Here is a 16,700-nt window from a genome sequence, read left to right as displayed (position 1 = left end):
GCAAGAGAAAAGAAAGATGAATCAAAGTGAAAAAAATAATCAGAATATGTAAGATCTTATGTATTCTTGTAATTATGTTTCTTTGAGCCCATCCACTTGTTTGAAATGGTGATGAATACCATGGCAATATTCTCTTTATAATAAAACTATTATGCTTTTAAAAATTATGCTTATTCTCTTTGTATTCTTCATTCTCTAAATGGAAAGATGAGTGAAATGCTATTTTACCTATTTTTTCTCTGCCAAGAGTGTTGTTTTTGTTTTCTAACCTCGCTCAACTTATATGATAGATCACATCTCCCTTCATCTAATCACCAGCTCTCCACTTTCTCACCTTCATCATCGCTTTTGCTTTTTCCATTGGATCATACCCATTAACATACAAATATCATTTCTACGTCTAATAAAGAAACCTTTTAACCCAAATTCCCACAACAATCCTTCTTTCAACTAGCTCTCCCTTTCTCTTCTCTAACTGACATCCACACTATTCAAAGTTACCAATGATCATTTTCTACAAGCCTTTTCCTTCCTCTCTCTCTCAAACCCATTCTGCTAAGGTATTCACTTCATCCTGAAAACTGCTTTGTCAGATTTCCAATGACCTTCATGCTGCTAAATTCAATGGTCAATTGGATTTAAGAAGCTTCACCTCAGTCTCCTTTGTTTTTTCCTATTATTTTTGCCTTATTGTTGGAGCATGGATTTCCTCATTATTTGGAATCTTATTCCTCCATTTGTATTTAATTCCTTGGTATTCACATCCATCGTCATGGTTTTAAATGTCACCTATCTGTCAATGACTCTCACATTGGTATCTCAAGCCTGGACATCTCCCTTCAACTCCGGAGTTGTACATTTAAATATCTCCTTAATATTTTCACTTTAATTTATAATAAACCTATAAAGTAACTCATGAAAATTAAACTTATTGTCTTTGTCCTAAACCCACTCCATGCTTAGTTTCCCCATCTAAAAAATAAACTATTTCAACAGCTCTAGTTAGTCCATTGTCATTATCCTTAATTCTCTTTTCATTTACACTCCATATGTAATGTATCAGAAAATTCTGTCGGCTCTATATTTGTCTATATTCTGAATTTCACTACTTCTCCCCACTTTCACTGCTGCCATCTTGATCCAATCTATTATCCACTGTAACTTTCCATCCTTCTCCTCCTCACTACCTATTATCAGCAGACTAGCCATATGGTTCTTTAAAAATGTTAATCATACCATGAGATTTTTCTGTTTAATGTTTTCTAAGAACTTTCCATCTCACTAAGACTATAAACACAAGTTTTTTAAATAGTCTACAGAGCCCTACTTGTTATGGTCCTCCTTTGTTTCTCCAGCCTCATCTCCTACCTCTCTTTTCCTCGTTCATTCTGCTTTAGAGACATACGTATCCTTGCCACTCCTTGAATATTCTAGACATGCTCTTTCCTCATGGCCTTTGTGCTTGTTCATCCCACCATCTGCAATGTTGTTGCCCAGATAGCCCTGATACGGTTTGTCTGTGTCCTCACCCAAATCTCATCTTGAATTCTCACATGTTGTGGAAGGGACCTGGTGGGAGGTATTGCATCATGGGGGCAGGTCTTACCCATGCTATTCTCGTGACAGCAAATAAGTCTCATGAGATCTGATGGTTTTAAAAAGGGGAGTTTCCCTGCACAAGCTCTCTGCCTGCTGCCATCCATGTAAGTAAGATGTGACTTGCTCCTTCTTGCCTTCTGCCATGATTGTGAAGCTTCCCCAGCCACATGTAACTGTTAAGTTCAATTAAACCTCTTTCTTATGTAAGTTGCCCAGTCTTGGGTATGTCTTTATCAGCAATGTGAAAATGGACTAATACAACCAATCCCCATGCCTTTCTCCTTCAAATACCTCAAGTCATCATTTGATGCTGTCTTTTCAATGGAACTTCTTCTGACTATTCCATATAAAATTGAAGACTGCTCCCAACCCTGACACTCTTTATCCTCCTTACCTTCTTTATTTTCTCTATGACACTTATTACCTTCCAATATAATCTATAATTTACATAGTTATTTTGTATTACAGCTTCTCCACTGGAGTGTAAACCCATAAAGGCAAGAATATTTTGTCTGTTTTATTCACTGCTGTATTCACAATATATATAGAATAGCTCTTAGAACATAGTAGATTGTCTATGAAAAATTGATAAATGAATAAATCCTAATATTAAACTCTAATAAGTCTACAGAATTTAAAATTTGAATCTGTTGTAAACGTATCTGTGACAATGTACAGCCATGATTAGGTATATGCTAATGCTTAAATAATTATAGACTAGTTTTAATTTGAACTGTAAGCATAAAATATAACAAAAATATTGGATGGTGATTTTTTTATATTTTCTTATTTTATGTATGATTGAACCTAAATTGTATTGATGAACAGCATCACTAATCTGCTATAGAAATAACTGGTTTGTTTTTCTGAGAAAAACTGCAGCCTTCTCATTAAAAATTACTTTTTAATGAGTATATGCTAAAGAACAATTGAAATGTTAAGTTAGGAGAGCCCAATGATTGTAATAAACACTAGACAGAAATTGCAAGGCAGTCACCTGGTTTTAAATGTCTACCAAAATGACACCAAAAAAGGAAAAAAAAAATAACTTTAGTATCTAGGTTTCCTGTCTGCATACATCACAACTGAAAGCCCGTTCCTGAATCTAAATCTAGCTATCATTTCAATTCTATTGTAGAAACGATTCACTAGGAACTGAACAATTTGTCATTTAGACTTGTGAAGGGAGCTCTATTCCATTTAACAAGCAGACATGCCCACTTTTGCTGTCAAAGCAGAGAATTTATGACTCACTCACTTCAACACCATACAAAAGCACAAGGACTATATCCCCATTCAATCTACCATTAGGAAGGTTATAAAGAAGTCTGCCACGTACCTGTTGGTTGAGTTCTTTTTTGATAAATTCGGATTCCCCGAGCATTTTCCATTTTAATTAATGAGTGAATATCAGTGCCATTAAATCGGTTTATCCTTATAATATTGTAGTTATCAGAATTGGTTGCATACAAATAATCTTCAAACACAGTTATACCATAAAGATGTCTGACCTATAAAGAGCGCAAAACATAACTATGATTTTTAATTATGCAGCTTTCAATTTGAAAGAAAAATTGATTGCAATTTACTAGTATGGAAAATGGCTACAGCAGGAGAACCACAAGGATATTATTTACTTTTTCTCAAAGAATTCAACATTTCACTGATTAAAACTTTTCCTGTAAAGAATAAAATATTATGTAGTAGTGTTTAAAACAGTTCCAAATGTAGGGAGAGAATTTTATTTATGTGTCATTAAGACAGCATATTTAGTAGTTGTAATTATTTTTTTAAAGGCTTGTAAGAGGAAGACTTTCAAGCATATTCAATAATATGCCTATGACACTGTTATATATAATTCAAGATATTTTAGGGGCTACTTGTTTATATAATAATGGATATGTAGAACCTGCAAAAAAAAAAAAAAAAAAAAAAAAAACACTCTGCCTGTGAAAAAGACTACTGAGAAAGCACCTCTGAAGATCTGTTTTATAAATTCAAAATCCAATTTTTTGGTCCCAGGCTGTTTAGACTAGCACTTGCTCCAGCACAGAAAATAATATATAAAGAAATCACATATTTGCAATCATTGTAAATAAATGTCAGCATTTCACTCAGAAACTGCATTATTTCTAAAGCCAATTTATAATGGGAAATGGAACTGTTTCTTTGAGAATTATGTTTATTGCTATCCATATACTTAGTTAACAGTCCAGCTCTTCTCTTTGGCAAAGGTATTGGGTTTATGAGGAGGAATAGACACCTTGAACTTAGAAAGTTTTTCCCTCGAGCAAAAGGAAGAATATATGTACTGGTTTTCTGATAAAAAGGCACATGCTAGGCACGTTGCCTTTGGCTACTCCTTTACTTAATTTAAAATGGTTCTGTTCCAGGGTATAGTGAAGTTGCCAATTAATTTGCTGTAGAGACTTTGTCGAAAAAGCATCTGTCACTACTTTTGGCATTATATTATACACTTTTAATACATAGATTTGCAGTTAAGAAAATTTGAAAAAGTACGTGTCGTTTGATTGTAAAAATGCTTATAGAACAAAATCACAAAATGTTCTATTTTAACGAGAAAATTTGCCAGTTCTACAGTTTAAACAAAAACATTTGATTTATCTTCCTAGCATATATGACTCATTACTTCTATTTCTGGTTTTCTTATATGAGATGTGACTGAAAGAAGACTGACTTTTCATGTTGTTCTTGGGTTTTATCTCATTTTTTTCATGCTTAGGTTGGATATAAAATATAAGAATTATTAGGGAGAATTATTCCATGTTGTAGTCTAAATAGTTCTTTGCTATGTACATGTTACTCCACACTATGTGCATGTATTGTACTTATGTGTGGGTGCAGGCATGTGTGTATTTACTAAGATCATTTTCCACCTGGCTGGCATCAAATTTACTAAAAATATCTATGGCTCAATTTTGACTTGGGTAATAATTTTTTCCTACAAACATTACAAGCAAGCTAAACACTCTTCCCTCACCATTAAACTCATGCATGTTTTGCTCAATGTTTGGGGCCATCAACCTGGGAGCCTGTGGTGATGGGATATCATCACTGTTGTCTACGTAACTGCTAATTTATAACCCAGGAGAAAAATCTTGCTATGTAAGAGGCAATTAGTCAAGGTGGAAAATATATTTACCCAGTAAAGATAAAATTCACTCACTGCCTCCCTATCTTCCTTCAGAAAAGATTGTTTCCCCTAAAATAAACATCTCTGTTAATTACCCCCCAGCAGAGGTAGGAGAAGCCTGGAGCAGTAGGTAAACCATTTTGCCTTCAGCCTCACTACTTCAAAAACTGTATCCATGTTGGATTATGTAGTGGCAGACTTAGCATATGTTTAGGGAATGAGCAAAACAGAGGCAATAGACATGGAGAAAAAAGAATATTTAAAAACTTTAAGCTTTCAAAACTTCTTAAAGTAGTTATGCAAAAAATTATTTGAACTCCTTATCTGTGTAACAGGTTTAATTTTTTTTATTACAAATAAGTTAAGAGAAGGGCCATCATAATCATCTCAGAGATCAGATCCTCTAAGGTCATAACTAAGAGCTTTGAAAGGAATCAAGATTTTGGGGGCAGTTGAAAGTGAGAGAGAAAGCACTGGCCCACCTTTAATATTGAACAGGTTTCCCCTACCACCACCACCCCAAATAGATTACTGCATCTCTTTATCTGTTAAGGAAGAGAAAGGATTTCATTTTAAAAGCTGATTAGAAAGTAAAAGTAACTTTAAAGGATAATTACAGAATATACCTGTCTTGCATTGCAAAAGAATCCAAGATTCACATATTTCAGCTCCATAGACTAAGAATCTCACATAAGTTCCACCAGTGAGATAAAATTGGATTTTTAAAAGTATTCTAGTAAATAAGGCTGATTTCGACTTAGATATCTGTTTTAAGCATTCACTGAGTGTTGTTTGCAAAAATGTTGTAATTCGGCAAAGTAAAAAGTAACACATTTAGGAAGAATTTTCATCCTCCTGACTTTCACGGAATGGTTTTGTAAGGAAATGCTTGAATACATCCGAAGTCAAAATTGAATCAAACCTATTAAAATAATAAAGATACTTTTGTGAACAGGCATTTGGTTTTGCTGGCCAAATATCTCCAATGCCACATGGGTCAGGTGATAGTTCAGCTCCTCATGAATGAACTACTTAAGTTAGTTTTTAGTAAACAAGCCATAACATCTGACCTATTTTAGTACTTTTCTTTCATGCTAATACAGCATTTCTATCTTTTTTGTTTCGTATTTGTTTGCTTGTTTGCTTTCTCTGTTTTTAATAGAAGGGAGAAAGAGCAAGAAAAGCATCTCCAATAGCGTGGAAATACAATACCACTGTGAAAAGAACATTCTCCAAAATAGGAAAAATACTGTAATTTTTATCACTCATTGCAGCTAGACTTCACAAGAAATTTTCAATACTGTAAATTTTGGTATTCTTTTTAGTGTTATTCCTTTCATTTTATTACCCTTAGGAACGTTTTCTAACAAAATTGTACTTACTTGTCTGCCTTGAATGATAGTGTATCTGTTTTTTCCTTGATAGTCCACTACTCCCACATAGTCCAAGTAAAGATCTACCCAGTAAACCAATTTGTTGACTAGGTCTAGTGCCAGTGCAGCTGGCTGCTCTGTCTTTGAATCAATTATCCTTGTTCTGTTCATCCCATCCATGTCACATCTCTCCACTTTGGCGACATTCCCGTAGTCAGTAAAGAAAAGTTTTCTGTTGAAAGAAAACTAAATGTTAAAGTGGAGTGGGGGAGGGAAGCACATTTGATGGAGCCATCTGTAAAAAACAGAACTTTTCCTTCTAATTTATTTCAGTGATTACATCTGTTAGCTTCCCATAACTATTTCCATATAATATGACTCATAAACAGAGAAATCTGCTAATGAATATTGCAGGGCATAAGGGAGCAGGTTAACCAACAACTGTAAAATTTCCCCAAAATGCATGATTATAGTGGGTTTATATTTGTATTAGGAGAAATGTTTCTTTAAGCCTCATAGAGCTGATGCAGATAGACCACATTCAATGGAAGCTTCAGAAGTGAGCCAAGTCACCAGGCCAGGGCACGTGAACTGTCAGCCTTTATCTTCAACCTGCTTTTCAAAATGCTTGGTAATGTTTGTCTCCTATAAAAGTTATTATGTGGAGCTCAATGATGCTATGAGTGGTAGAGAATAGCAAACCTGGAATGGAATTAAGCAGATGGAAAAGCAAATGTGCTATTTATAAAACATAAATAATCAATCCCCCACCCAAACTTATCCCAAACTCCCCCAAATATTCCCAAATCACAAAATTTCATTTAAAAAGTGTAGGTCATTTCTCCTCATTTTAAAAAAAAATATTTATTTTGGAGAAAAGGCTGAAAAGTAATGTTGAGCTCTGAGACAACAAATTCTTTCATGCAGCACTAATGGTGTCTGTCAAAGGTTTAAATGTAACTCCAACACTGCAGTGTCTACTATTTGATTAGTATTCACTATGTTTAGTAAACACAAATCAATTTTAATTAACCTGACAATATGTAACAAGATTACCCACTCATGAGACTAAATTACATTTGTAAATAGAAGAACATCTTGCCTTGACTTAAATACAATCTCAAGAATAATCCGATTTACAGTGACGGAGTAATATTAAGATTACCTAGAGTATAGAATATTTAATTTTACAAACTTGGTGAATTAGTTTTTAGTTACTTTTCTCAACATTCTTGCATTATCTAACAGTATGGGGTATCCTTCAAGCTTAAACATATTATTTAAACTTTAATTTTAATTTAGCTCTTTCTTCTGTGGGAGACGTTGACTAATTTTAAACAATAGTGCTTACTACTGGTAATCGTACAAGCCAGATATTATTTTAAGTATATATTTCCCCAAATGTTCTTGAAAGATTAGTTTATCATAAGTTAAAAAATGATTTTTTCAAGTGATTTCTATTTAGGTGCAGATCTTTCTATTCTAGTGAAAAATAAAAAAAGAGCATATCCTGCAATTTCATTGTCATGCTAAATGATCAAATCACTGCTTGGCAGGCACACATTCCCTCTTCACTGTCTCTTCCTGCCTCCATCCTGCATCTGTTTTCTTCACTTATAAATCCATTTGTTCATAGCTATGCTGTTTCTGTAAGGAGTACCCCACTTCAGTCTTTCTTACTGTAGAACAGTGTTCATTATTCTTGTTACATGAAACTCTTTCGCATAATATCTCTCCTTTTTTATTTTTCTTTTCCCACTGGTTCATTTTACAGAGGTGAAGAGGAACTGGTGTGCAGGTAATTTGACTTTGGGCATGGAGAAATGGTGGTTCTGGCTATCATGTGACATGTAGAGACTATGTTAGATAGCATGATGAAGCAGGCAACTGCAGCTGTCTACATGGTACTGAAGGGGAAAGGTGAGTTTGAAGATCAAGCCTTCTCTAAAGTCATCTTGAGACGACTTAATTGGATGTGATCCCCTGATCCCTGAAAAAAAGAGAATCGTAGACAAGAACTTTGAAGGCTTGCTATTAGAGAAATAAGAATAAAGGAGATCAGAGGTTAGCGGTAACACAAATGTTCATAGACATCTAAAAGACAAAAGTTTCAGGATGAAAAATGGAGTGGCTCACTGGGTCAATCACTTTACAAAACAAAAAAGAAGAATACAGATTAAGAAAATGTCACTGAATATAAGATTCAGTAAAATAGTAGTAATTTTTGCTACTTCTGTTTGGGAAGTTTAGTTATGGAGGAAGAGTGAACCAGATAATGATGAAGGAGTTCAGAAAATGTAAATTATTCTTTCAAGAAAATTTTTATTGATTTTGGCCTTCTATTACAAGAATGATGCAATTCATTCTTATATTTTTTCTAAGTCATGATAAAACTGATTGTGACAACTCTCTGTTTCTGCCAAGTATGAAAAAAAGCATGTAAATATGACTGATGAAAATTGAACCTTCTCAGACTTCAGATTCCTATGATGAGCTCTGTTCACTTTTAATTGAAATGCAAAAAAATTTAAGTGTTCTAAAAAATAATAGCAGTATGATCATAAAGTCACAACTATTGAGTACCTATAGTATGTGATTATATAAAATTTGAGTGATTGTTTTTAGCTGTGTTTAATTTCAGCTTTAAATTTCCTGTTACCGTTTTCTCTGTTTCATTCTCAGGGCATTCTTTAGTGGAGGCATGGCTGTATTATAATTGGTAAACACAAGCTAAGTTTTTAAAATATTTAAAATTCAACTATGTCATTTGTGATATAAATGTTTTTTGGGTTAAAAATCACTCTCTTTTCTACAAAATGTTTTTCCAAATCATAGAAAAGTAAATAGTGCTCTGCAAACTCCACGATTTCATGGATCCTTATGATTTCCCTGAGAGACAATAGTAGCAGATTATTTGTATTTTACAGATGAACCAGGTTCAAAGCCCTTACGGTTAGTCATTGCTGGAGCCATAAATGTCACATCTTTTTGAAAAATTTGTTATTTGGAATTTCAAACTTACACGAAATTTTTAATTTTTAAGAGTAATAGAATGAATGCCTATACCCTTCACCTAGATTCACCAATTGTTCACATTTTGTTCCACTGGCTACTTTATATACTCATTGAGCCATTTTAGAGTAAATTGTAGACATTATGACTATTCCTAAATACTTCAGCATCCATTTCTTGATAAGGTTAAGAAGGACAAGGATATTATCTTGCATAACCACAGTATATCTCTCATAATACTTTTAGCAATGTGTACAATGTATAGACCTTATTCAAAATTTGCCTTTTGACAGATAATATCTTTATCAAAAAAATTCTGATTCAGAATCTAATTCAACATCATACATTGTATTTAATCGTCTTTTCTCTCTCGAGCAATTCTTCAGCTTTCCTTTGTTGTTTATGATATTAATATTTCCAAAGAGAAGACAGGAGTTGTTTTGAAGAATATTCCAATTTGAGATTTGTCTGATTTTTCTCATAATTAGATGACGTTGTGCCTTTTGAACTGAAATGCAATGATTTTGCACTTCATTGTTACTACCCCTAGGGCTTGGAAATGGTGGGGAAGTCTATGATTCACCTCAAAGGTTACACAAAAAGGAATTACAATGGTGCTTTGGAATCCCATTCATTCCATCATATCTGATGTTTTCTGAACACTGAAGTCTCTTAACTTCCAGGGTCCTCAGTCTCTTTTTAAGCATCTCCTTTCACCAGGAACTGAATATCCTATGCGGCCTGCAGTACAGGAGGGCCCCCAGTTCAGCACTCTGCCTGGCAAACTCATGGCAGATTGTGGAGACCAGTCCCAGTTCTGCCCTAGGCCCCAATCCATTAGGATTACAATATTAATACTTTTAAAAAAACCTCTTTCTTACCTGTGTTATCAACTTTTTTTTATGATGCAGCAAAAAAAAAGGCAATAAAATTGAGATTTCTATTCTCTTCTACATTTATTTTTAAACGTCATTCTAGTTTCCACTAACAAAAATTAATATTAGAAGAAACCAATATTCCAACAACTGTCTCTATTTCTAAGATGTTTAACTATCAGCTCACAAAGGAAAACAACATTTCTTTCAAATTTTCAATTATTCATCCTGTTCCTTATTTTCATAATTCAGCTTCTCCAGTAAATAGGGTTTTATTGTTTTGGCATCATTAGCTCATCAGGTGTGGGAAACTGTTTTGTCTGACATCTTTCTGATTATATAAGCAGCCCTGCTTGACTATAGATATATAAGTTTTATACAGTTGAGGATAGTAAGAAACTTCAGGTATTATTGGTAAACTTGCCTAACATAAATCAAAAGTCACAAAGGAAGCTCTCATGGACAGTGACAGAGCACTGTGCTTACAGAGTTATGACTCCAATCATCCCTATACCTTAAAGCAAAGCAATTGTTACTCATACTGACATCTTAAAGCATGTATTTTTTTAGCTGATAAAAATAAGAATTACTTTTGCCGGTGATAACCATTTTAAATGATGATTCTGTACTTTAACTCAAAAAAAAAAATAATAATAATAAGGGAATTTAAATACATCAAAGTTCTGTCCACGTCCTTTAACTACATAGTCAGTCCCTGTCCTTAATTCTTAAATGTGGGTTACAATTTACTGATGGAATTTAGAAATTTTTAAAAAGCTCTCAAAATGAAATGACTTAGCATTCATTTTAACTTTTAAAAAAGTTAGGTTACACAACAAGATTTTTTTAAATGAAGTTAAAAAAACAAAACAAGGTATTTTACATAACAAGATACAAAATGGGGACTAGGTAAGAAGGGAGTAAGATGAGAGTAGGGAGCCATATTCTGCCAGATTTCAAAAATCATTGCTGTGATTCGGGACTGGCAGTCTCTTCATGTTTATTAATTACGTGTTAGTGAAGAAACTGCATTCGATTTAATTTCAGGGAAATAATACATATTTTCCTCACAAAGGTTTGCATTAGGAACTTCATTATTTTTCTTGTTTTTACAGTAACTTAGTGTTATCCAGATAGCATCAATAGTAATATAACTTCATTTTTTATTCCGTTGTACCTTGTACAAAAATTGAACAAGAAAGTAATTTTCCACATTACGTAGAGTGAGGCATATTTAGAATTAAAGTAGGAATATTAAATATTTAGCACTGTAATTCTAAAATGCAATTGCAAATCTGAAAGAGTAATGAGTCTTTGAAATAAGAAGTTTAAATTCAAATTCTATTAGTTCCTACTACTTAAAGCATGTGGATAAATAAACAAGCTATTTTGTCTGTCTAACCAAGACTATTCAAGACAGTTATTTATTGATCTTTACTTGTTTGGGGATTTTGCTTTTGTTGTTTGAAAAATCTCTCTTGTTCTTGGTTTTCAGTTTATACATAAACACACGAAAATTAAACCTGACATATAGACTCCCACTGTCAGCTGGCTATTCTATATTCTAGAAACATTCCCACTAGTGATTCCTCCAAAAGTGCACATGTATTGGATATGTCAGGCAATGTGGCTGACCCATTCAACATCATTATTTACCTAAACCTGCCCCACTTAGTCTTTCTGAGATGGGCAGCCCTATGTGCAGTAGTGCAATACCATTCCTATCCTCCCTTTTCAGGGATACTTAGACCAAGAATGAAGATGTGATTCAAGTGAAACCAAATCATGGGCTGAGCAGAGTCACTGGGACCCTTCCTCTCAGTAATCTGAACCACAAAGTATGGGGTCCACCTAATGTACAGCTGCTGTAAAATAGATAAGGTGAACTAGTAGTGAGGTGGTAGGGTAGGAGAAAAAATATTGGAGCTGTGTATCCAAGTAAAGGGGCTATGAGAGGCAAGAGGGAAGAAGTCATGTCTTCCTGGAATGAGGAATTCTCTAAGCCCCAGGAAGTCCATCTTTATTTGCTGTCCTTAGATCTGTGAACACAGATTACTTGATTCCTCTCAGGAAAGAAATATCTTTTTATTTGAGCTAACTTTAGTAAGTGTCTATATTTGGAAGCCTAAATCCCATGTCTAAACCACCGTATTTTTTTAATGTTCTATTTTAAGATTCAGAGAATTGTGTCCTAAAGATTTTGAACAAGCTAACATTGAAGTGGTGTCATTGTCCAGAGTAAATACCCAAAGTTCATAGTCTCACACCAAGGGAATGAGGATGCAGACATACAAGCAATGGAGGGTTAGTAGGCAAAGAAAAAGAAAGGAGAGGATCTCTCTTGCTGCAAGAAAGAAGGGTGCTTGAATGGGACTTCTAGCCCACAGAAGAAAGCACAGCATTTTATAGACAGGCTTGAAGAGGCGGTATCTGATTTACATAGAGCCCAAAGATTAGTGGGACCAGGTGTGAGGTTTGCACAGTGCGAGTGGAAGCTGGCCACCCCACCCTAATCTTATTATGCAAATTGGGTCTTTGCCTGGCCAGCCAGGTGTTGTCTGCTCCTAATGCACACAGGGTTCGGAAGATAAAGGAAAGACGGTGCTACCATTTTGAACATGCCTAGTCCCAGCAGCCTTTTCCTACTGGCCGAGTTGCCAACATTCACCCATTCAAGCTTAAAGCTTTCTTGTCTATGTCTGCGGCTTGATTTTACAGGCTACTCATTGTTAGAAAAGAAAATGATTTGGGGCAGCTTTTCATTAAAGGGAAAACCCTACTGAGAACTTCCTTACCCTCACTCTCTGCCTAAATAATTTCTTTTTAACTCCTGTATCAACATCATACTACTTTAGGAAATATTTTATATTAAAATTTTAACTCTAAGGACTTATTTTGTAATTTTCACATGTAAACCTTATCCCATTTTGGCACTGGGTCAAAATGATATTTAAGAAGAAATATTATTTTGGCCTAAATTGAAAACATCTTAAATCTTTTCTGCAGTCTCTGGAGAAAATGTAAGAAATAAGAACGTTAACAAGGCGCAGCAATTTAGAAAAATTATTTTTATCTCTTTTAAATTCAATATATTACTCAAACCAAGGATTTTCAAATGTCATTCCCTAATCAAGCTGGCTGAACTCTGGCAAATACAAACGTAGGCCATCCTTATCCCCACTTCACCCGAACACTGCCTCTCATTCACCTTTTTATTATGAAAACAAATTAGTCTTTTAGGTCTTTCTTTCAGTTTGCCTTTCATTTTCCATAATCTGAGAGCCAGGAGATAACCTGACAAGTAAGAAACCTGACATTGTAAAAACAGGGCACTAAAAATGTGGAGAAATAGAAAGATTTGCACATTTTTATTATTTTTTTTTTCTTTTTATCCATGTCACATAGGTATTTCATCAATGTCTAATGTAGTTTGAAACATGGTGGGAAACATGCTTAATCATCTCTTCTCCCTAGACTGTCATTGTCTGAGGTGGAGTCTAGGCTTTATCATCAAGAGAAAGGCTGGTACAACTTGATTTGTTTATGATCCATCACTACTTCACCTTCCTTACTTCATGCCTCTATTCTCCAAGAAAAGAACCATTTGGTTTATGTTTACTTGCTCATTCCTGTCACCTATAGCTACACTTTACTGCAGCTGCCAAATCTAACTGCCTAAAAGGTAATGACACACTGACCTAACATTTTGACTGTAGGCATCCCTCATTCTTAGGCTGTAATTGAAACTCTATAAACCCACCTCTGTCTTAGATAATATCAGGGCTAAATCTTGCAATGTTCTTACCCTTGTTTACCCAAGTCTCTGCGTAAAGTGCTGGACAGGCTAACATTTCGTCCACTGATACAACCCGATGTCCTCTCTTCCTACCTGAACGCTTCTGAGCTGCACTCTGAAATTCTCACTCCATGATTAGATTCCACAATATCCTAAGATTATACTCTAAGTGTTCCAGAATATTATGCTCAACTGGTAAAATCCACTGCTTCGTGACAGTCTCACAAACTGGTTGTACCACTGACAGCATCCATCCTTGAAGAATCAGCTACAATCTTCTGATTCCTGTATATCTTTTTTTTTTTTTTTTTTTTTTTTAATTTCAGTATTCGGGTTTCTGCCTTTTTGACCACTCAAAACCTGGGAAGTTAGTATTCTGTAGACATTGAAATGCCTACAGGATAATTAATCTAAAACTTTATCAGTTGTTTCCTTGCCCTCCTCTGTGCCTATCACCTTTTATTTCTAGTACACTTCAACCACAGATTCCCATGGTGAGAAACAGCATGCTGTTTGCCATCACCAGAAATTACCTATCTCTCCAACCACACACAGAATCTCACTCTTCCGCTTGACTGTACCTTTATGATCAGCCTCAGGTACTCCCACTGCAACACTTTTGTACTTCATTGTGGCTCTGTCCCCATTGACTCTCTCAATGCTCTCTCTAGCCTTCAACTTTTCTTTCTCATTTTTTCTCTACTGCCCCAGCCCTTTGATTCACTTCACTCCACATCTCTCAACTCCAGGATAGTCCTGCTTCTTTCTGTCTGCAGAAATTAGAGCATACAGAAAGGCAATCTTTGTTTTCTTACAGCCCCAGCGAAAACCCATCTATTTCTAGATCAATTATTTTTTCCTCTCCTCTTGTAAGACAGAAGCAAGCATGCTCTCTTTTTGTTTAGTCCAATGAGGGGCAGAAATACATACTCAGCCTGTCTCTTTCTCAAAGACTTGGCTTCAGCAACTATCCCCTTCCTTCTGCATCTTCAACTTCTCCTTTTCTACTAAATGTCACATTTGTCATACAAATTACTTTACTATTTATCATTGTAAAATGAATAAAATCTTTCTCTTAATCTTAAACCACCCTCCATTTATAGTCCTTTATCTCCATGCTCCATTCACACCCAAACTTCTGCAAAGAACTTTTCATACAAGCCAACTTCATTCCTCCCCTTAAGCACACTTCATCCCACATGGACACATCCTCCAACATTATCACTCCATTTCTTAAAAGAAGTTATGAATTATTTTTATGTGGTTAAATTCATGGACTTTTCATAGCCTCCTTTTATGACCTCTCCTCAGCATCAGGCCAAGTTCATCAATTTCTCCTTTTTGGCATTTTTTCTCTCTTAGCACTCTCTTGGTTTTCTTCCTACCTGACTTCTTTTCGTCAATTACTTTCTCTACCTCTTCTTTGTGTATCAGGTCCAGAATTCTCATAATGGAGTACCTCGGGTTCAGTCTTAAAATCCTTCAATTCTTTCATAGACAATCTTGAAAGTTTCTATGACTTTCACTAATATTACTATAATAATAACTGTCTAATATTCTAGTCTGTCACCTGAACTTCTAACTCATAAGTGCAGTTATTTGGTCGATATTTTAGCTGAGATTCTTTTGGATACCTCAAATGTAACATACCTAGTATTAAATCCCTGCTGCTTCTCTCCAAATCTGTTCCTTCATTTTTCTTCATTGTGGCAGAAAATGCCTCCTTCTACCCAATGGCTTATTCCAGAAACCAGGCATTCATCCTTCATACCTTCTACTGGATCCTCTGCGTCCAACTTATCACCACATCCTGCCAGTTATATCTTCAGTGTACATCTCAAATCTGTGTATTTATCTCTTTCTCTGCTCCTGTTTCCTAAACCAAGTACCTGTCATCAGCTGCTTGGGAACTTACACCTCATCTCCGTTTCTTAAGCCATTTTTCTCATAGTAGCCAAAGAGACCACATTAACATGAAAAAACGGATTACATGTTACAAACCCCCCTGTAACTGCTGAGAAAAAATAGGAATTCAACTTTACATTCCTAACATTACTAACAATGGTGAGCATCAGCTGGTTTCTGTATCTCTCTCCAGTTTCATCTAGTGGTGTATGTCCCCACTCCTAACACCTTGGACATCCATTGGTGTTCTTTTCTATTTCTAGTGCCTTGGCTGGCTGGCTGTTCCTTAAATAATCCAAGCATTTTCTCCCTCTCTGCACTTCGTATATATTTTCCTTTCACCTAAAAATTAATGCCTGCTCTGCTTTTCCAATCTTGGCTTTAGTTTTCAACTTACATGTCAGTTCCTGTGAAAAATCCTTTCTGGTTTTCCAATATCAATTAGGTCTACCTGATATAATCTCATGGCATTCTGTATTTTTATAACACTACTTCTAATTTTACTTGCATAAAATAGATACACACACATATAAAGTTGTTTAAAACCTAGACTATAACCTCCAAGATGTCACATTAGCTTTATTCAGTATTACATGCTTAGAACTTAGCTATATGTCTGGACATACTAATTTCTCTCTTTCTCTATATCTATATACATATATAAAATATATATTATACATGCATATAACACATATGTTACATATATATATAATTTTTTTCATCTGGCCTGTGGCAGGCTCCTTCTTAATTTCCTCATATTGGAATAATAAGATATAAGACTCAGAGTTGAAGTTAGATTGAAGGGTGAAAAATATGGATAAGGCCATTCTAACATAGAAAAATACATTTTCCAGATTATCCAGCATAGCTCACTGGAATTATATTTCAGGCCTACATTACTAACTAATAGTAAATTATTACTTAGTTCACTTTGTTTCCATTGTTCTTTTTGCATACGGTTTCCTTGGAGAACTTGTAAGGAGTAG

General features: G+C 34.8%; 1 protein-coding gene across 4 annotated transcripts in view; it reads right to left on the bottom strand.

Moving 5' to 3' along the window:
* LRP1B (LDL receptor related protein 1B) overlaps positions 1-16,700 on the bottom strand; it is a 1,884,038-nt gene that overhangs the window by 812,295 nt on the left and 1,055,043 nt on the right. For all 4 annotated transcript variants that reach the window (XM_003921997.4, XM_074399735.1, XM_074399736.1 and 1 more), the window contains exons 8-9: positions 6,136-6,358; positions 2,939-3,110 (exon numbers count right to left, since the gene is read on the bottom strand). In XM_003921997.4, the coding sequence (XP_003922046.1) occupies positions 2,939-3,110; positions 6,136-6,358 (395 nt within the window). The remainder of the gene's footprint in view (positions 1-2,938; positions 3,111-6,135; positions 6,359-16,700) is intronic.

The sequence above is a fragment of the Saimiri boliviensis genome, chromosome 5, assembly GCF_048565385.1.
Source record: "Saimiri boliviensis isolate mSaiBol1 chromosome 5, mSaiBol1.pri, whole genome shotgun sequence".
NCBI lineage: Eukaryota > Metazoa > Chordata > Mammalia > Primates > Cebidae > Saimiri > Saimiri boliviensis.
This window is presented reverse-complemented; position numbering and strand designations above follow the sequence as displayed.